General features: G+C 37.8%; 1 protein-coding gene across 8 annotated transcripts in view; it reads right to left on the bottom strand.

Annotated features, from left to right (window-relative positions):
* The window catches only part of KDM4C (lysine demethylase 4C), a 517,981-nt gene that overhangs the window by 433,780 nt on the left and 61,020 nt on the right, over nt 1-23,181 (bottom strand). For 7 of the 8 annotated variants that reach the window (XM_037798530.1, XM_037798517.1, XM_037798518.1 and 4 more), the window contains one exon: nt 21,712-21,826. In XM_037798530.1, the coding sequence (XP_037654458.1) occupies nt 21,712-21,826 (115 nt within the window). Of the gene's footprint in view, nt 1-5,127; nt 5,351-21,711; nt 21,827-23,181 lie in introns of those variants that run through there. The other variant, XM_037798529.1, reaches the window with a different exon arrangement.

Below are 23,181 nucleotides of genomic sequence, written 5' to 3'. Positions count from 1 at the left end.
TGTATATGCAAATAGAATGGACAAAGGGATCAATGATCCCAAACAGTAGTTAGAAAAAAAAACTTATGCTGAGTTTTATTTCATTTTACAGACTCAGACATGGAACCTCTCAGCCCAGGATCCAAATGATCTCTCAGCTCAACCCTCTTCTCAGAAGCCTGAAATTTTGTCAATGTATGTTAGGAAAGAAAACATGAAGATGGCAAAAATAAGCAATCAACTCAGGGACAATTTGTAACTGACAGTGAGCTAGTTTTATTATTCATTTCCCCAACTATGAGGCCAACTGTGCACAAATGCTTCTTTAAAACTGACATGAGGTATAAGAGCATATGGCAGCCCTTCTACTAACTGCATGACTTTGGAAAAGCAATTGAACCTCTCTGGGTCCCAAATTTCTTCAAGTATAAAATGCCATCAGTATTTACTCTGTTTCATCCCTTATAATAGAATTCTCACAGAAGCTGTTTAATAAGACAAGGTTCGTGTTCTGTAAGGAAGCCATACTGTCAATGGCATAGCCTGAATTTACTAGGCCCACGTTAACATTTCAAATATGTCCTCCCCAGTTTACTCACACCCCTCCATCAGTGATACTTTCTTACGTGTTCTACTTGCTACCACTTACTTCCCAGATAATTACTCTAGCCCATTTAGAAGACTCTCAGCTCAGGAACCACTCTATGCTCTCTTCCTTGGGCCCCATTTTTGTCATGTGCATGTATAACTTGGCCCTGTCTATGGCACATTTAATGCCCTGCCCACTGCAGCTATTCATTTTCCTATAAGGTAACCACAACAAGTCAAATGTATAAGAGATTTATTATCACTAAAGAATAAATAAGTAAAGAATAACCCTAGAATTCAAATACTGAAAAAAATCTATAAAAGATTAAATAAGTTCAAATGTAAAGCTAGCAGACTAGACATGGTGGTACTAGAATAAACTGAAATGATCCTGCTGGAAACTAATCTTGGAAATGCTGCAAAGCCACAAAACTGTTAAAAACCTCCTCAGCTCTTTGTTGGGGAAATGTGGGGCAAATACATGCAAACATGTGTATACATATTCACATAACTAAAAATGAAAAAGGAAATCATAGAAAGGCAACCTTATGAGCAATATTTATAATCTTCACGTTTTTCTATATTTTTCAATTATTTCACATGAGTACATACTACTTTAATAAAGGATAAACTCTCAACATAGAGGTTATTTATATCAGTGCAAGTCCAGGATTTGAAGTTTTCTCTTTCTCTCTCTCTTCTTTTTTTTAATTTTAAAATTTCAAACATATACATTTAAAATCCCATGTGACCATCATCTAGCTTCAATTATCAATATTTTGCCAATCTTCTCATCTACACCGCTCTCTTTTTTCTGAAGTATTTAAAAAACCTATCCTAAACATCATGCCATTTCACCCATAGATTTCATATGCATCTTTAATTGATAAAGAAAAAAAAATTACATAGACACCACAGCATCATCACACCTAACAGGATAATAGTAATTACATAGTATCAACTATTACCCAGTGTAAGAAAGGGGTAAGTTTAGTTTTCACATAGAGACAACATGGAATAAGGGAAATGGAGGCAAAACCAGTTTAAACAAGCCCCGTAATAAAGAGAAGAAAGACTCTGCCAGCCCCTTATATGAAAAAGTAACCATGGTTACTGGAATGTAAAGAAATATGAGGTAAAATCAGAGGCGGGAACTCACAGCAAAAAGAAAAATTTTTTTTAAACTAAATGAACTCTCTGGGATAGGCTGATCAGTTCAAAATCTCAATAATGAGCTAGCTGGCTCTCTGGGATTGGCTGTACAAATTAAAATCTCAAAAGATAAATTAGTTAGTGTTCTCGGATAGGCTGTAACCTCTGTAGTACCCAGTCAATGGGGAAACGGGAGGGACTTGCGAATTAGGAGTCGGAGATTTAAAGATCGCCATTCTCTTCCTCTGGCGCGCCAGCCTGCCACGTTTGGCTGGATGCCCTATCTTGCAAGATTGTAAATAAATTCTTTTCTCCTCTAAAACCGAGTGAGCATTCATTCCCTTACAGGTACCGCTTTATTTCCGACAACACGGGGGCTCATCCGGGATCCGAAGCTTCGGAGGGGGACCCCCGAGGTGGACAAAGGGAAGGATTGGGGGCCCATCTCAGGCAGCTAAAGGGCCCGAGACCAGACGCTTGGATCTGCCAGTTGTGGATGAGAAAAGGGGGAAAAGGAAAAGCCTGCCTCTGGTTAACCAGGCAACTCCATGCACGGACCAAGCTAAGGAAAGAAATATTATATTACCTTGGTGGTTAAAGCATTCTAAGAGTCTGGGGCTGATCCTGAGGGAAAGATGCCCAAACAAGACTCAGAATGGGGACATTCTGATGAGCCTAGAGCTGATCCTAAGGGAAAGATGCTCAAGCAAGACTCAGAATGGGGAATTGAGGCAGTCAGCCGACCGGGAATAAAGGGAAGGGGGTACCTTTAGGGTCCCCAGGGAACATTCCTCTAAATAATCCATTGGGAAACACATTAAAACATTGGGCTAAAAGTAACTGGACCAAGGGAAAGGGTAAAAGAAAATGATCAAATATTATTGTTATGTTTAGACAAAAAAAAAAAAAAAAAGGCATTTTGCTGCCAAATGTATTCTGGCCAAAATATAAGGCAGATAAGGGTTGGCTCTGTGCTGACCTCATGTGTCATGTTAATAAAAATAAACCTTTTTCCAAGGCAGAATTGAACTGTGCCATGTGATGGCTGCAGGGAAAAAAGAAACTAAAACCTGGGATAAGCATTCCCTCACCTTATGGTTTCCCCTCCCCCACTGGGGCGGGAACCATTAAAGCCTGGGGTTTTGGTGGAACCAGTCTATGCCCCCAGGCAATTGGAGAGCCAGTTAATGCTGACTGCTCCAGTAATTACAGCCCACCAAAAGTTAAGAAAAGAAAAGAAAAAAAAAAAAAAAAAAAGGAGAGATTTCCAAAAGTTTCCGTTTCTAAAGGCTCCTAAAGAAAGGAAGGTAAGAATCATTAATAAAAAGCCTAGCAAGGCTAGCTGAATAACAATTAAATCGACTCTTAAACTCTGGTTTATGTAAATATCCCTTTCTTGGGAGAAGAAAGGGGAATGGGAAAGAGGGCGGCTATGAGAGAAAGAGAGAGACAGCATCCACCTAAAATAAAATTGGCTGTACCCATATCCCCAAAGAATGATGAAAGTTGAGGTCTCAGGCTGGGAGAGTGGAGTGGCCCATATGCATGAAAAGGGTGAGTTTGCCCTGGGGGTTAAGGGTGGGCCTTCAACCTCAATGCTCTAGAAAAGTTTTGCCACCTCAGAACCCAGAGGGTGGAGCACATTCCCAGGGGAATGGGAAGAGCCTGGCCGCCACCCCACTGTTCAGAGAAGGTAGAGCCTTTACCCCAAAGAGGCAGAGTCTGGGTGGCACCCCGATGTTTAAGAAGGGTGGGGCCAAAAAAGGTAATCTCCCCAACATCACCCCAGACTTTGAAAAGAAAAGGGCTGCCACAAAAGCCTCTGAAAAGGGTTGGACTCCCACTCCCTCAAGCCCCAAGAATACAATGTCATTCTGTTAATAACTCAGACTTTAAAAGGTCAGCTATATAAAGGAATTTTAGCCTAATATTCAGAGAAGATCCAAAAATTAATGAATGGCTGAATAAGCCATTGGAGGAAATATTCAGAGAGTCTACAAGGCAGGGAGCAAACAGACAAAAGTGAGATAGAGAAGTAACTGGAGCAGTTTAAAAAAAAAAAAAAAAAGGAGGAAGGGAATTTGCAGCATGGGGTTTGTGTGATTCTCTATTCATATACTTATGTGGGGCTAAACAGGTATTAATAAATACATTTACATATTTTAGTGTGTTGTGTAATTAAGTCTAAGGCATGTGGAAGCTACATTTAAAGTCCCTTAATGTGTGTATCAGGGTATACAGGAAGTTATATGCACATTTTTTAGGACTGTATTTGGATGCATTCTGAGAGTTAAAACTTCATGAATCTAATGGGAGTTTAAGTTGTATGTTTATACAGGAATGTGGGATAGTTGTATTTGTATGTAATAAAAGCATGTAATATAATTACGTAGGAGTCTTTCTTTGAAACTGGAAGTTTGTCAGTGTGTAATTTAAAACTTGGCAAAAATTTCCTGTGTACTCATCTATAGTAAACTGAAGCTATTTCTTTGTGTCTTTCTAGCGTATACTAGTTTGTGTGTACTCTAAAGCTGGGCAATTGTGTGCAGTTTCACAATAGTGTGAAGAATGAAAAAAAAGTGAGAAAAACTGTGTAAAAGTTTTCTATGTATGTGTAACAGTAGTGTATTGGCTATACATGCTTGTAAATGGGAATAATGTATGTCTGTTTCATATGGTTATGAGTGTGTATATAAGTTATACATGTCTGTGTTCCAGATATATGAGACTGTGTATTCTTGTAAAAAGCAGTATAATTTTTCTAACATATTTTGGGCAAAAGCAAAAGGTCCATACTCAAAGTGCAAGTAAATGTTCCTATAAAAGGGGTTAAGGTTCACTAAAGCTGAATTAAACAAACTTAGAACAGTGAGTGGTTCATATCTCTTCCCAGGTCTCCATTTGGTGATGCCAGGTTGCTATCTTAAAATTAAGTCTAATAGGAATAAAGACACCACATGTATTGTCAAATACTACACACCAAGGCTTGTCCTCCTCTCCCTGGAGAGTGGGTTTTTACTCATCTAACAGCAAAACTTGTGTGTATGTTCAGGGTATGCATATATGTGAATCAAGTATATTCAAGCATCACTAAACTAGGTGTACTAAAAACGGAATTTTAAGTTGGCATTTAAGAGTTGTAAGCCTTTTTATGTTCATTAATCTTAGGTTATTGTAAATTATTGTTGTCCTTTAGTCTAATTGTTCCAGCCTGAAATGTTGGTAAGTTCTTGCTGTTCTTCATGCACATGACTTCAGGAGTGTCTGTACCTAAAGCAGGTATTAGCAGTTTTACACTAGGGGAGTCATTAAAGGGGAGCAAGCCATGTGTAATTTAGTACTTAGGCAATTAGAAGGTGTAGGCCTTTGGTTTTTGGTTTGCCTTTCCCCAGGAGGACTGAAGAGCTCCCCTTCCTAGACCCAAAGGATTTTTTTTTTTCCCTTAAAAATTATATACTGGCCTTGTCTTCTACTTCATCATCTCTCAGGCACCGTGGACTGCTGGCTCAGACCCCGCCTCTTAAATTTGCTGCCCATTGACATCAGCCCGGCAGCTAGGTTCTGATCCAGTCATGGAGAGAATCCAAACTTCAACCGATCTGGAAGGAACCCTGTCAAATCTTGCTGACGACTGAGACGGCAGTCCGAACAGAAGAAAGAAGCCGGACTCATTACACATGAGTAAAGGAACCAGTGCCTAAACCAGACAATAAGTATCCAGCAACTCAACCTAAATCCTGGAAAGTGACTCCCACCTCAGATCCCCTAAGGATCACTCTAAATAGGCAGCCGTTCAAAGAACATACTAGGAGGGAGGAAAGGCTGAATTAAACCCTGTGTTTGCATTGTGCTCTGTGTATAGCTTAATAATGAAATTGCTTGTACTGATCATAATGTTCTATATTTAAGAAGTAACAGATTCTGCTAAGCTGGTTACAAGTGTAGTCAAAGGCTTAAAGTCTCAAACTGTACAATTTGATAGTTCTCAAGTAATTAGCTGTAAAAATCTGAAACATCAGCAACAAGTGAGGAAGAACATAAGCATTTATGTAAGCAGACTGTTCAAATAGAGAGCAAAATTATTGGAGGGTGAACATTTCAGAGTATAACTTATGAGTCATCTAACCCCTGTTATTCTTGAAACACTGTTTGGTAAACCACACAGTATGAGGGATGGGTCTTACCCAGGTTGAAGAAAAAACCATTAAGGGAAACTTGGCTGGAGTTTAACTCTCCAGTTCAAATTAACCCCGAGGTCATTAGAATACTTAAGGCCAAAGACTTAAAGCAAACCATAGAAATAGAGACAGGTTATGGAAATACAAATGCCTGGGTAGAATGGGTCAAATATACCATCCAGAGTCTAAACAAAAGTGACTGTTACGCTTGTGCAACCAAACAACCCACTGTTCAGATTATGCCCTTCCCCTTGGGGATGAAAAAGCATGAAAAGGAGTTTAAATGTATAACACTCCTCTTTCAAAATGCTACTCCTGGTGAAAGTTGTAGTACGTTGTCCTCCCTTTTCCCTCCAGTCCAGGAGGGAAGTGTCAAAGCCATACCAGCATCTCACCTTGGTCCCGGAAACCACTCTGCCTGTCTCTCCAGATGGGAAGAAGAGCTCCAGGATTTTGGTACCATGGCTTTGTGTACACAGGTGTGGAATGTGAGCAAGGATAGTACTGGCAACTTCTCCAGCCTAACTATACCCCGAGCAGACCTCTGGTGGTACTGTGAGAAGGGCATCCTCTGGGCAACACTACCTGAAAGGTGGGGAGGAACCTGTGCTCTGGTTCAATTGGCTATCTCATTTACCCTGGCATTTGAAAGTAATAAGAAAGTACCAACCCAAGGCAAAGAAAAAAAAAAATGTACAAAATGTACCCGGTTCCTTCAATAAAAAAATGTTTGTAGATAGTATAGGGGTCCCCCGGAAAGTTCCTAATAAGTTTAAAGCTAAAAATGAAGTAGCTGCAGAATTTAAATCGTCCTTATTCTGGTGGGTCACCATCAATGAAAATGTAAATCATCAGCTAAAATTTATCAACTATACCAGAAATGCCATTAAAGGAATAGCAAAACAGTTAGATGCCACTAGCTGAATGGCATGGGAAAACAGAATGGCCCTAGACATGATGCTAGCTGAAAAAGGAGGCGTCTGTGCTATAGTTAGGGGAAATTGTTGCACATTCATCCCCAATAATACCTACTGCACCTGATAAAACTATCACCAAAGCCCTACAAGGCTTAACAGCCTTATTTCAGAAACTAGCAAAAAATTCTAGCATTAACAACCCACTCACAAAATAGTTAGAAAATTGCTTCAAGAAATAGAAAGGAATTGCAACGTCTATTTTAATTTTCCTTATTATTCCAGCCAAAACGTTTATAACAGCTGAGTACTACATCATCCCATGTGCCCAGAGGCTAGTTCAAAAACCCATCAAAACCACTCAAATGAAAAAAAAAAAAAAAATCCCTATAATGAGAAATGTAAAAAAGCCCTTAACAAATTTGAAAATCTAAAATGTAAAAACTAAAAGGGTTTAAAAAATAAAGAGGAGGGAATGTGTAAGAAAGGGATAAGTTTAGTTTTCACATAGAGACAGCATGGAATAAGGGAAATGGAGGCAAAACCAGTTTAAACAAGCCCCGTAATAAAGAGAAGAAAGACTCTGCCAGCCCCTTATATGAAAAAGTAACCATGGTTACTGGAATGTAAAGAAATATGAGGTAAAATCAGAGGCGGGAACTCACAGCAAAAAGAAAAATTTTTTTTAAACTAAATGAACTCTCTGGGATAGGCTGATCAGTTCAAAATCTCAATAATGAGCTAGTTGGCTCTCTGGGATTGGCTGTACAAATTAAAATCTCAAAAGATGAATTAGTTAGTGTTCTCAGATAGGCTGTAACCTCTGTAGTACCCAGTCAATGGGGAAACAGGGGATGGACTTGAGAATTAGGAGTAGGAGATTTAAAGATTGCCATTCTCTTCCTTTGGCGCGCCAGCCTGCCATATGTTTGGCTGGACGCCCTATCTTGCAAGATTGTAAATAAATTCTTTTCTCCTCCAAAACCGAGTGAGCGTTTATTCCCTTACAGGTACCACTTTATTTCCGACACCACTCAATATTCAAAAATAAGAATGGTCTTTTGAAAAGCATGAGCAATCCATCAAGAAATCCATTCAAATTGGGTCACTACCCCATATCCAGACTATACAAAGAATGACTAAAAATCTTTAAGAAAAGTGAACAATGAGCATAAACAGACACTACAATAAAACAGAAAATGAAAATAAAGAAAAAAATCCTAATGCTATTTTTTTCACTACAGATTTGACTGAATTTTTTTTTAATCTTCATTTTATTCAGATATATTCCCATACCACGCAGTCATACGAAACAAATGGTACATTCGATTGTTCACAGTACCATTACATAGTTATGCATTCATCACCTAAATCAATCCCTGACACCTTCATTAGCACACACACAAAAATAACAAGAATAATCATTAAAGTGAAAAAGAGCAATTGAAGTAAAAAAGAACACTGGGTACCTTTGTCTGTTTGTTTGTTTGTTTCCTTCCCCTATTTTTCTACTCATCCATCCATAAACTAGACAAAGTGGAGTGTGGTCCTTATGGCTTTCTCAATCCCATTGTCACCCCTCATAAGCTACATTTTTATAAAATTGTCTTCGAGATTCATGGGTTCTGGGTTGTAGTTTGATAGTTTCAGGTGTCCACCACCAGCTACCCCAATTCTTTAGAACCTAAAAAGGGTTGTCTAAATTGTGCATAAGAGTGCCCACCAGAGTGACCTCTTGGCTCCTTTTGGAATCTCCGTGCCACTGAAGCTTATTTCATTTCCTTTCACATCCCCCTTTTGGTCAAGAAGATGTTCTCCGTTCCACGATGCCGGGTCTACATTCCTCCCTGGGAGTCATATTCCACGTTGCCAGGGAGATTCACTCCCCTGGGTGTCTGATCCCACATAGGGGGGAGGGCAGTGATTTCACCTGCCAAGTTGGCTTAGCTAGAGAGAGAGGGCCACATCTGAGCAACAAAGGGGCATTCAGGAGGAGGCTCATAGGCACAATTATAGGGAGGCCTACCCTCTCCTTTACAGCAACCGTCTTCCCAAGGGTAAAACCTATGATACAGGGCTCAACCCATCAAACCACCAGTCCCCTATGTCTGTGGTCATGTTAGCAACCATCGAGGTGGGGTAGGCCAATACCACTGCATTCTCCACTGGCTCCTCAACGGGGCACTACATATTTTTTTCCTTGTTTTTTTTTTTTTCCCCTAACCTCTTTTTTCTCCTTTATATCAACTGTATGAAAAAAAAATTTTTTTTAAAAAGGAAAAAACATACAATAAAAGAACATTTCAAAGAGACCATAACAAGGGAGTAAGAAAAAGACAACTAACCTAAGATAACTGCTTTCCTTCCAACCTGTTCCTACTTTACCCCAAGAAAGTTACCTAATATAGCAACATTCCTTGAACTTGTTCCTACTATTTCCATCAGAAATTAACAGACCATAGTCATTCCTGGGCATCCCCAGAACGTTAAATAGCTTATCTCTTCTTGGATTATTGTTCCCCCTTCCTTAATTGCTCTCTATTGCTAGCTCCCCTACATTCTACATTATAAACCATTTGTTTTACATTTTTCAAAGTTCACATTAGTGGTAGCATATAATATTTCTCTTTTTGTGCCTGGCTGATTTCGCTCAGCATTATGTCTTCAGAGTTCATCCATGTTGTCATGTGTTTCACGAGATCTTTCCTTCTTACTGCCGTGTAGTACTCCATAGTGTATATATACCACATTTTATTTATCCACTCATCTGTTGGAGGACATTTGGGTTGTTTCCATCTCTTGGCAATTGTGAATAATGCTGCTATGAATATTGGTGTGCAGATATCTGTTCGTGTCACTGCTTTCCGATCTTCCGGGTATATACCGAGAAGTGCAGTTGCTAGATCAAATGGTAACTCTATATCTAGTTTTCTAAGGAACTGCCAGACTGACTTCCAGAGTGGCTGAACCATTATACAGTCCCATCAACAATGAATAAGAGTTCCAATTTCTCCACATCCTCTCCAGCATTTGTAGTTTCCTGTTTGTTTAATGGCAGCCACTCTAATCGGTGTTAGATGGTATCTCATTGTGGTCTTAATTTGCATCTCTCTAATAGCTAGTGAAGCTGAACATTTTTTCATGTGTTTCTTGGCCACTTGTATTTCCTCTTCAGAGAACTGTCTTTTCCTATTTTTTGCCCATTTTATAATTGGGCCGTCTGTACTACTGTCATTGAGTTGTAGGATTTCTTTATATATGCAAGATATCAGTCTTTTGTCAGATACATGGTTTCCAAAAATTTTTTCCCATTGAGTTGGCTGCCTCTTTACCTTTTCGAGAAATTCCTTTGAGGTGCAGAAACTTCTAAGCTTGAGGAGTTCCCATTTATCTATTTTTTCTTTTGCTGCTTGTGCTTTGGGTGTAAACTCTAGGAAGTGGCCGCCTAATACAAGGTCTTGAAGATGTTTTCCTACATTATCTTCTAGGAGTTTTACGGTACTTTCATTTACATTGAGATCTTTCATCCATTTTGAGTTAATTTTTGTGTAGGATGTCAGGCGGGGGTCCTCTTTCATTCTTTTGGATATGGATATCCAACTCTCCCAGCCCCATTTGTTGAAAAGACCATTATGACTCAGTTCAGTGACTTTGGGGGCCTTATCAAAGATCAGTCGGCCATAGAACTGAGGGTCTATCTCTGAATTCTCAATTCGATTCCATTGATCTATATGTCTATCTTTGTGCCAGTACCATGCTGTTTTGACAACTGTGGCTTTATAATAAGCTTCAAAGTCAGGGAGTGTAAGTCCTCCCACTTCGTTTTTTTTTTAGAGTGTCTTTAGCAATTCGAGGCATCTTCCCTTTCCAAATAAATTTGATAACTAGCTTTTCCAAGTCTGCAAAGTAGGTTGTTGGAATTTTGATTGGGACTGCATTGAATCTGTACATGACTTTGGGTAGAACTGACATCTTAATGACATTTAACCTTCCTATCCAGGAACATGGAATATTTTTCCATCTTTTAAGGTCCCCTTCTATTTCTTTTAGTAGACTTATGCAGTTTTCTTTGTATAGGTCTTTTACATCTTTGGTTAAGTTTATTCCTAGGTACTTGATTTTTTTAGTTGCTATTGAAAATGGTATCTTTTTCTTGAGTGTCTCTTCAGTTTGTTCATTTCTAGCATATAGAAACATTACTGACTTATGTGCATTAACCTTGTATCCCGCTACTTTGCTAAATTTGTTTATTAGCTCTAGTAGCTGTATCGTCGATTTCTCAGGGTTCTCCAGATATAAGATCCTATCATCTGCAAACAATGACAGTTTTACTTCTTCTTTTCCAATTTGGATGCCTTTTATTTCTTTGTCTTGCCAGACTGCCCTGGCTAGCACTTCCAGCACAATGTTGAATAACAGTGGTGATAGCGGGCATCCTTGTCTTGTTCCTGATCTTAGAGGGAAGGCTTTCAGTCTCTCACCATTGAGTACTATGCTGGCTGTGGGTTTTTCATATATGCTCTTTATCATGTTGAGGAAGTTTCCTTCAATTCCTACCTTTTGAAGTGTTTTTATCAAAAACGGATGTTGGATTTTGTCAAATGCTTTTTCAGCATCTATTGAGATGATCATTTGATTTTTCCCGTTTGAATTTTTAATGTGTTGTAATACATTGATTGATTTTCTTATGTTGAACCATCCTTGCATGCCTGGAATGAACCCCACTTGGTCATGGTGTATGATTTTTTTAATGTGTGTTTGGATGCGATTTGCAAGTATTTTGTTGAGGATTTTTGCATCTATATTCATTAGGGAGATTGGCCGGTAGTTTTCCTTTTTTGTAGCATCTTTGCCTGATTTTGGTATTAGATTGATGTTAGCTTCATAAAATCAGTTAGGTAGCGTTCCATTTTCTTCAATGTTTAGACAGAGTTTGATTAAGATTGGTGTCAGTTCTTTCTGGAAAGTTTGGTAGAATTTTCCTATGAAGCCATCTGGCCCTGGACATTTATTTGTGGGAAGATTTTTGATGACTGATTGGATCTCTTTGCTTGTGATGGGTTGATTGAGGTCTTCTATTTCTTCTCTGGTCAGTCTAGGTTGTTCATATGTTTCCAGGAAATTGCCCATTTCCTCTACATTATCCAGTTTGTTGCCATACAGTTGTTCACAGTATCCTCTTATAATTTTTTAAATTTCTTCAGGATCTGCAGTTATGTCACCTTTTTCATTCATTATTTTGTTTATATGGGTCTTCTCTCTTTTTGCTTTTGTCAGTCTAGCTAGGGGCTTGTCAATCTTGTTGATCTTCTCAAAGAACCAACTTTTGGTGATATTTATCCTCTCTATTGTTTTTTTGTTCTCTATGTCATTTATTTCTGCTTTAATCCTTGTTATTTCTTTTCTTCTACTTGGTTTAGGATTGGTTTGCTGTTCATTTTCTAGCTTCTTCAGTTGATCCATTAGTTCTTTGATTTTGGCTCTTTCTTCCTTTTTAATATATGCGTTTAGTGCTATAAATTTCCCCCTCAGCACTGCTTTTGCTGCATCTCGTAGGTTTTGGTATGCTGTGTTCTCATTTTCATTCGTCTCTATATATTTAGCAATTTCTCTTGCTATTTCTTCTTTAACCCACTGATTGTTTAGGAGTGTGTTGTTTAACTTCCAGGTATTTGTGAATTTTCTAAGTCTCTGATGGTTATTGACTTCTAATTGTATTCCATTGTGGTCAGAGAATGTGCTTTGAATAATTTCAATCTTTTTAAATTTATTGAGGCTTGTTTTATGTCCCAGCATATGATCTATTCTGGAGAAAGTTCCATGAGCACAAGAAAGGTATGTGTATCCTGGTGATTTGGGATGCAATGTTCTGTATTTGTCTGTTAAATCTAATTCATTTATCAGATTGTTTAGGTTTTCAATTTCCTTTTGGTCTTTTGTCTGCCTGATCTATCTATAGGAGAGAGTGATGTGTTGAAGTCTCCCACAATTATTGTGGAAACATCAATTGCTTCCTTTAGTTTTGCCAGTGTTTCTCTCATGTATTTTGTGGCACCTTGATTGGGTGCATAGACATTTATGATTGTTATTTCTTCTTGTTGAATTGCCCCTTTCATTAGTATTTAGTGGCCTTATTTGTCTCTCAAAACATCCCTGCATTTAAAGTCTATTTTATCTGAGATTAATATTGCTACACCTGCTTTCTTTTGGCTGTAGCTTGCATGAAATATTTTTTTCCATCCTTTCACTTTCAATTTCTTTGTGTCCCTGTGTCTAAGATGAGTCTCTTGTATGCAACATATTGATGGTTCATTTTTTTTGATCCATTCTGCGAATCTATATCTTTTAATTGGGGAGTTTAGTCCATTTACATTCAACGTTATAACCATGAAGGCATTTCTTGAATCAGCCATCTTATTGTTTTGTTTATGTTTGTCGTATATATTTTTCCCCTCTCTATTAGTATCCTTTATTGTACCCATATCGAATCTCTTTAGTATTGAACCTTTCTCCAAGTCTCTCTGTCCTTTCTTTGTTTCCTCTGTCTGTAGGGCTCCCTTTAGTATCTCCAGTAGGGCAGGTCTCTTGTTAGCAAATTCTCTCAGCATTTGTTTGTCTGTGAAAAATTTAAGCTCTCCCTCAAATCTGAAGGAGACCTTTGCTGGATAAAGTATTCTTGGCTGGAAATTTTTCTCACTCAGAATTTTAAATACATCGTGCCACTGCCTTCTCGCCTCCATGGTGGCTGCTGAGTAGTCACTACTTAGTCTTATGCTGTTTCCTTTGTATGTGGTGAATTGCTTTTCTCTTGCTGCTTTCAGAACTTGCTCGTTCTCTTCCGTGTTTGACAGTGTGATCAGAATATATCTCAGAGTGGGTCTATTTGGATTTATTCTATTTGGAGTTCGCTGAGCATTTATGATTTGTGTATTTATGCTGTTTAGAAGATTTGGGAAGTTTTCCCCAACAATTTCTTTGAATACTCTTCCTAGACCTTTACCCTTTTCTTCCCCTTCTGGAACACCAATGAGTCTTATATTTGGACGTTTCATATTATCTATCATATCCCTGAGGTCCGTTTCGATTTTTTCAATTTTTTCCCCATTCTTTCTTTTATGCTTTCATTTTCCATTCTGTCATCTTCGAGGTCACTGATTCGTTGTTCAACTTCCTCTAGTCTTGTACTATGAGTGTCCAGAATCTTTTTAATTTGGTCAACAGTTTCTTTAATTTCCATAAGATCATCTAGTTTTTTCTTTAGTCTTACAATGTCTTCTTTATGCTCTTCTAGGGTCTTCTTGATCTCCTTTGTATCCCGTACTATGGTCTCATTGTTCATCTTTAGTTCTTTGAGTAGCTGCTCTAGGTGCTGTGTCTCTTCTGATCTTTTGATTTGGGTGCTTGGGCTTGGGTTAGCCATATCATCTGGTTTTTTCATATGCCTTATAATTTTCTGTTGTTTTTGGCCTCTTGGCATTTGCTGAACTTGATAGGGTTCTTTTAGGATATGTAGATCAATTGAAGTCCTTATCTCTAATTTATCAGATCTACAGCTTCGTGGAGTACACTTTCTCTAACTAACCAGCAGGTGGCGTCCATGAGCCACTTGTTCTCCACAAGCCAGTTCTCCTCTGCTTTGCCTTTGTGGTGAGTAGGGGAGTGAGTCTTGAGGGGTCCAATTGGTGTACCAAGCTTGCGTGTGTAGTTGGTGTTGCCCGCCCTGTATATGGGGCGTGTTTCTGGGCAGTCGGGGGAGGGGGGGTGGCTCTAACAATCAAATCTCCCTGGTGATCCTGGAGTTATAAAGCTGCTGCAATAGTCTAATCCTTCAGTTCAGTCCTGCCACAGTTTGTCTCTACCACTGACACACAAGGCCTTGGTATTGGCGTATGGCTCCTGAGACTTGCGAGTGGGTCCCTCTTCCAGGCCGTGCACCCCCTGGTCCTCTGTTGAGGGATGACTGTGCTATGTCACAGGTGAGTGCCGTCCCCCCAGGGCGGTTCTGGGCTGCTGGGCTGTGTAGGGAGGTTCCCAGTCTGCTGAAATGATGGCTGAATGGGGCTTTGTTAATTCACACTGCTCCACCTTCCCAACTCTGGGACAATCAGCTGAGGTTGCAGGGAAGGCTAATGTCCACGCCCAGTTCTGTGGTGTGTGCCTGTTATTTGAAGCACTTCCGTCACACTGGGTTGTCTGGGGCAGCTCTGGGCTATGGGGCTGGCAATGGGCAGGAGTGTTTCCTGTCCACCAGGATGATGGCTGTGAGTGGACGCCCCCCTTTTCTTGGGAAGTTGTGGTGTTTAGTGAATTTTCTCAGCCACTGGATTATTGCCTGTTGTCTCAGAGCTCTCTTAGTTCTGCTCTTGTCTTGACCTGCCCAAATTGCAAGTCTTTGAAGCTTTCTGTATTGGGCTTCTTAGAGTAATTGTTTTAGAAAAAGAAAAAAGGATTAAAAAAAAAAAAAAAGGGCCCTCCTCACAGATCTAATGGGTTATTGAAATGCTAAGAGACAAAGCACTTAGGGCCATTAAGGAAAGGTCCACAGGGCAGAGAGATCAGCTTTTCTTCGGGATTTGCATATGAGTCTCAGGGCCTGAGCTCTGCCCTTCCCCTTTCTATGTTCACCAGAACTCCAAAAATCCTCTGCTTTTATTTTGGAGTTTTTCATGCTGTTTTTTTCTATGCCTGTCTCCTCTCTGCTGGGCTGGCTGCTCTCAGATTCTCTGGTGTCTGGTCTCAGTCTATCTATGGTTGGAATTTGGATCAGTAGAATGAGTTTCCGATAAGGGCTGCCACTGCAGTTCTCCCTTCTCCTTCCCGGAGCTGACAGCCCCTCCTCCTACGGGACTGACCCTGGCAGGGGAGGGTGCGGGTCCCCTGGCCACAAAAACCTACAGATTTCGCTGGTCTCAGCAGTTCAACGTGTTCATGAGTGTTGTATGAAGTATGCCCAAAGTCAGATTGCTCTGTGGTGTCCAGTCCACGCAGTTCCTGGCTTTCTACCTACTTTTCTGGAGGAGTAACTATAACATACAGTTCACCAGTCCGCCATCTTGCCCCGCCTCCCCTAATGCTATTTAAAACCACCATCAATGTGGCCAGATGATAGCACCCAGCTGTCGGTCAAGCAAACACTGGCCTAACCATTGCTGCAAGGACTTTGTCGTTGGTTAATAAACCAACAGGCTGATTTATTAAATCATCAGTCAATTGGCTGCAGCTGTGACTAATGATGTCAATGAAAAGGCCGTGTATTACACAATGAGAGAATGCAGCTGGCTGGATTTAATCCAATTAATCAGTTGAAGATTTTTAAGCAAGACAGATAGAGGACCTTCACTTCTTCTTCAGCTTACCAGAGAAGCATTTCCTGAGGAGTTCGTTGAAGTTGCCAGTGCGTTCCCTGAAGATTTCATCGAAGTTGCCAGTTCGTTCCCTGAGGATTTCATCAAACACATTCATCAAAGTTGCCAGTTCGTTTCCTGAGGAGTTCATCGTACATCTTCATTGGAGTTGCCAGTTTGCTGCCTGCACTACGGAATTTGGACTCGTGCATACCCACAGCTGCATGAGACACTTTTATAAATCTTATATTCATAGATATCTCTCATTGATTCTGTTTCCCTAGAGAACTCTAACTAATACATACCACATACCTAACAGAAAGGTTAAAATTAAAAAGACGTAATAACAGGTAGTAGGAAGGATGTGTAGCAACAGAACTCACAAACATTTATGTTTCTGAACATACAATGTACAAATATATATGTGGTTAACAAACTTAAAAAAATTGTGGGGGGAAGAGGATATAGGAAAAGTATACATGCATGCTACTGAAGTAAAGTTGGTATTGAACCAAATATAATTGTTATATATGCAGGATGTTAATTTTAACCCTATGATAACCACAAGGAAAACAGATGAAAAATATATCCAGACAGAAATGAGAAGGTACTCAATTTCGTACAACACAAAAAAGCAAATGAATAGAAAAGTAGGCTTTAACAGAAGTGAAGGACAAAAACGGTATAAAACTTACAAAGGATAAACAGCAAAATGGCAGAAGACCTGTATTATCAGTAATGACTTTAAATGTAAATGGATTAAACTCTCCAGTCAAAAGGCAGAGACTGGCAGAATGGATAAAAAAGCATGAGCCAACTACATGCTGTCTGCAAAAGATTCACCTTAAAGTCAAAGATTCCAGTAGGTTGAAGGTGAAAGGGTGGGAGAAAATAGACAATGAAAGAAGCAACCAAAAGAGAGCTGGGGTGGCTATAGCAATATCAGATAAAATAGACTAATTCAAAAACAGTTACAAGGGACAAAGATAGTCATTACATACTGATAAGAGGGACAATTCAACAGGAAGATGTAACAATTATAAATATACATGCACCTAACAGCAGAGCCCCAAAATATATGAAGCAAATACTGAAAGATGTGAAGGGAGAAACTGACAGTTCTACATTAAGAGAGACTTTAACATGCCATTCTCAACAATGGATAAAACATCTAGTCAGAAGATCAAATGGAAGTACAGGAATTGAATGATATACTAAACCAACTAGACCAAACAGACTGCACCCAAGAAAAACAGAATACACATTCTTCTCCAGCTCACATGCATCATTCTCCAGGACAGACCATACATTAAGTAACAAAACAAATCTCAATAAATTCAAAAATATTGAAATCATACTATGTACATTCTCCATACACAACAGAATGAAGATAGAAAGAAAGGGAAAATTCACAAATATCTGGAAATTAAACAACATACTCTTAAAAAACCCAAGGGTTAAAGAGGAAATCAGAAGCGAAGTTAGACAACATCTGAAGCAAATGAAAATGAAAATGCCACATACCAAAACTTATGGGGTGCTATGAAGGCAGTGCTGAGAGAGAAATTTATAGCTCTTAAATGCTTACATTAAAAATGAACACTTCAACTCAGAGACCTAAGCTCAAAACTGGAAAAACTAAAAAAGATCAAACTAAACCCAAAGCAAGCAGAAGGAAAGAAATAACAAAGATTAAAGCAGAGATAACCCTTAAGCTAGAATGACAAAGAAAAAGGAGACAGGATATAAATAGCAAAAATCGGAACTGAAAAGGGGGACATTACTACTCAACAATGCTGAAATAAAAAGGACCATAAGGGGATACAATGAACTATCTGTATGCCAATAAATTAAATTAGATAACCTAGATGAAATGGACAAATTCTTAGAACTATACAAACTATCTACATTGACTTAGAAGAGCTCAACAAACCAATTACTTGTAAAGAGATTGAACCAGTAACCAGAAACTTCCCAACAAAGGAAAGTTCAGGACCATCTGGGTTCACAGGGGAATTCTATCATACATTCCAAGAAGACTTAATTCTAATTCTGCTCTAACTCTTTCAAAAAACTGAATAGGAGGGAACACTCCCTAATTCATTCTGCAAGGTCAACATAACCCTCATACCAAAGTCAGATAAAGATACCACAAGAAAAGAAAATTACAGACCAATATCTCTTATAAATATAGATGCAAAAATCCTAAACAGAATACTTGCAAACCAAATCCAAGAGCATATTAAAAGAATTATACACCATGATCAAGTGGTATTTATTCATGGTATGCAAGGTTGGTTCAAAATAAGAAAATCAATTAATATAAACCATTACATTAATTGAAAAGAACCACATGATCATCTCAATCAATGCAGAAAAGGCATTTGACAAAATACAGCACCCTTACTTCATAAAAGCACTTAGAAAACCAGGAATAGAAGGAAACTTCCTCAACATGACAAAGGGCATATACGAAAATTCCACAGTTAACATCCTACTTAATGGTGAAAGACTGGGAGCTTTCCCTCTAAGATCAGGAACAAGACAAGGATGCCCACTGCCACCAGTTATTCAGCATTGTATTTGAAGTTCTTGCCAGAGCAATTAGGCAAGAAAAAGAAATAAAATGCATCCAAACTGGAAAGGAAGAAGAAAAACTTTCCCTATTTGCAGATGATATGATCCCATGTACAGAAAATCCTGAAAAATCCAAAACAAAGCTTCTACATAAAATAAAGGAATTCAGCAAAGTGGTGGGGTACAAGATCAACACCCCCAAATCAGCAGTGTTTCTATACACAATCAATGAACATTTGGAAGAAAAAATCAAGAAATAAATTCCATTCACAACAGCTACTAAAATAATCAAATATCTAGGAATAAATCTAACCAAAGATGTAAAGGACAGGTACAAAGAAAACTATAAAACATTGCTAAAGGAAGCTAAAGAAAATCTAAATAAATGAAGGACATTCCATGACCATGATTGGAAGACTAAATTTGTTAAGATGTCAATACTACCCAAAGCAATTTATAAATTCAATGCAATCTCAATCAAAATTCCAAAAACTTCTTTGCAGACATGGAAAAGCCAGTCATCAAATTTGTACAGAAGGATAAGGGGCCCTGAACAGCTAAAGCCATCTTGAAAAAGAAGAATGAAGTTGGGGAACTCACACTTCCCTATCTCAATACTTATCACAGAGTCACAGTAATCAAATGGCATGGTACTGGCACAAGGACAGACATATAGAACAATGGAATAGAATCAAGCGTCAGAAATCAACCTGACATTTATGGCCAACTGATTTTTGACAATGTGGCGAGGACCACTCAATTGGGAAAGAACAGTCTCTTCAACAAAAAGTGCTGGAAAAACTGGATCTTCATTTGCAAAAAAACAGGAGGACCCTTACCTAACACCATATACAAAAATCAACTCAAAATGGATCAAAGACCTTAAGAGCTAGAACTATCAAACTCCTAGAAGTAAATGTTGGGAAGTATCTTCAGGACCTTGTGTTAGGCAATGGTTTCTTAAACTTTACACTCAAAGCACAAGCAACAAAAGAAAAAAATAGATGGGAACTCATCAAAATCAAATACTTTTTTCATCAAAGGACTTTATCATGAAAGTAAAATGACAACCTACACAATAAAAATATTCTCAAACAAAATACCTGATAAAGGATTAATATCCAAAATACATAAAGAAATCCTTCAACTTAACAAAAAGACAAACAACCCAATTAAAACATAGGCAGAAGACTTGAAGGGACATTTCTCCAAAGAAGATATACAAATGGCCAAGAAGCACATGAAAAGATGCTCAATATCATTAGCCATCAGGGCAATGCAAATCAAAAAAATAATGAAATACCATTTCACACTCATTAGAATGGCTGCTATTAAAAAAAAAAAAAAAAAACTACAAGTGTTGGAGAGGCTGTGGAGAAACAGGAACACTCATTCATTGCTGGTGGCAATGCAAAATGGTACATCTACTGTAGAAGACAGTTTGGAGCTTCCTCAGGAAGCTTAGAACTACAATATGATCCAGCAGTCCCACTACTAGGTATATACCTAAAAGAACTGAAAGCAGGGACAAACTGGTATTTTCACACTAAAGTTCACAGCAGCATTTTTCACATTTGCCAAAAGATGGAAGCAACCCAAGCATCCATCAACAGATGAATGGATAAATAAAATGTGCTATACCCATACAATGTAATATTATTCAGCTGTGAAAAAGAATGAAATCCTGACGCATGTGACAATATGGATGAACCTTGAAGACATCATGATGAGTTAAGTAAGCCAGACACAAAAGAACAAATATTGTACGATCTCACAATTTGAAACAATTAGAATAAGCAAACTCACAGAGTCAGAATCTAGAATATTGGTTACAAAGGGACAGGGTGGGGCTAGGGAATGGGAAGTTAAGGCTTAAAATGTACAGGGTTCCTATTTGGAATGATGGAAGTATTTTGGTAATGAATGGTAGTGATGGTAGCAAAACACCGTGAATGCAATTACCAGCACTGAAATATACATGTGAATATGCAATTACCAGCATTGAAATATAAATGTGAATATGATTAAAAGGGGAAATGTTAGATTGTATATATGGTAACAGAACAAAATTTTTAAAAAAAATCTACAACTACACTACACAAACTATGAACCCTAAGTTAAACCATGGACTTTAAGAGTACAAATATAAAAATGTGCTATCAACAATTGTAACAAATGCTGCAGACCAATGCAAGGTGTTGGTGGTGGGGTGGTACATGGGAATCCTGTATTTTATGCATGATTGGTCTGTAAAACCACAGCTCCTCTAAAAATAAATTTTAAAAAATAAAAAGCAAATGTGGAAAAAATATTAACAACTGGTGAATCTAGGTGAAGAGTTTATTGTGCCATTTCAACCGTTCGGTAGGTTAGAAATTTTTTCAAAATAAAACAATTAGGGATAAGGGGTGGCAGATTCCAAATAGGAACAAATGAGAAAAAGTAGGCTTGAAAAGTATTTGGAGTAGGAAAAAAGGATTACATCATATCTAGTGGATAACACCTTCATAAAAAATGGCTTATCCATTTGTTCTGTGAAAAAAAAGAAGAATATACGCTTATTCAAATATAACTTCTTTAAGTGCTTAGGGAAAAAGTACTGGAAAAATACATACGAAAATACTGCATCTTCCATAAGACGGTAGTATTGTGGATGACTTTTTTCCTATTTTCAAAACATTGTTATAATGTGCTTATTTTTCAAAAAAACTTTAATGTAATTTAAAGATTAGCCAGGCAACTATATCCTACATTACTGTTGAACAATCTCAGGTATTTGTACAATTAACTGGCTTTGCTTTGAAAAATCCTAGCAACAGAAATACTATTGATGAGTCTTTATTTCCTCTTGTCCTTTTTAGGAATAATGGGTCACCCAAAACACAATAAATGACTACTTTCCAACTGCCTATAATTATAAAAAAAAAAACAGTACCAGCAAGTGATCTTTTACAAAAATCTGTATAAACACAAACATACCTCATCATATATGCTCCCATTAATATCTGCGCCATAGATAGGTGCCACAAAAGTCAAGTTCTTCCAGTACTTACGTTCCAAATCTTCATAATCCAAATACCTTGGAGTACAATATCTATAAAAAGTAGATAAAAAGAAGCACCAAACAAGTAAGATAATTTTAAGATTTTTCTACCTATTTGATTTAAATCGCTCTCTAAACAAAACTGTATCAAAATGAAAATACTGCACACATTCATGTTTTCAAATCTAACAATAACCAAATTTATCGTTGATATTATAATACTCTCACAATTCCTAAATAATTCTATACAATTTTATGTTTGTTATTAATGACAAAAGTATTTTTATAATAAGTATCAACAATAAGAGCAGGTTAAAAATTCATTATTTTAGCTTTCAAAATTAAGATTTTTGAAATCTATAACTAATTAGACCATACTAAGAAACTTTGATTTATACGTAAAAGGCAAAACATCAATAGAAAAACGGACAAAGGGCAATCTCATTAAAAAAATCTCAGAAAGTAAAACTAAAATAGCTAACTTTCAGTTATTAGATTAACCAATAATTAATATATTGATGGTAGGAAAAAATGAGACCTCTGTTACACATCTGGGGTAGAAGTATGAACTGTTACAAACTCTCCCGAGTAGAACTTTGCAACACATATCAAAAACCTTAAAAAATGTGAAGCCTTGGCCTCAGAATTCCAAGTCTCCAAAACAGAGATGTGCAATGATATATGACCCAGATGTTTGTTGTAGCATTAACTGAAAACACAACCTAGTGTCTAACAACAGGGAATAGTTAAATAAAGTACAGAACATAAGATACCACAAGACATTAAAAAAGGATAAGGTAGATCTTTCTATGTACTGCCATTGAAGTCTTATCAATGAATGAAGCTGGTAACAGAATAGTGTGTATATTATGATGCTATTTATGTAAAAAAAAAAAAAAACCTGTAATTGTACAATAGAAATGCATTCCAAATTATTAATATTAACATATGACTTACACTGAAAATCAGCATAGGAATTATATAACAGCACTTACTTCTCTGTATTATTTGGATCTTAAACAATAATTTTATATTATCACAAAAAAGAATACCAATGTTTCTACTTGCAGAAAGTAAACAAAGAAAAAAACAAATTGAGAACAAAAGTAAAAAATTTAGCAGCAGTAACAATCCCTGAGATGAATACTGGACATCTTGGATTGAATAATCATAGAACAATCCACATTCATTATCTACAATTCTGGGGACCCCAAACTGGTTATCTAAGTAATAAGCTAGAATACCAAACAACATAATTTGACAACTATATGTGAAATAGACAACAATGTGCCAATTTACCCAGAACCTGAACTCTCACAGAGCAGTCAGAAAAAACAAAAAGGGGGTGGGGGTGGGGGTGGATAAGCATGAAAGCTCCAGCAGTATCATGACTTCCAGGCAAAAGC

Source organism: Choloepus didactylus, chromosome 10 (genome assembly GCF_015220235.1).
Source record: "Choloepus didactylus isolate mChoDid1 chromosome 10, mChoDid1.pri, whole genome shotgun sequence".
In the NCBI taxonomy this organism is placed as follows: Eukaryota; Metazoa; Chordata; class Mammalia; order Pilosa; family Megalonychidae; genus Choloepus; species Choloepus didactylus.
Note: the sequence above shows the minus strand (reverse complement) of the source record. Positions and strands in the feature narration are given on the sequence as shown.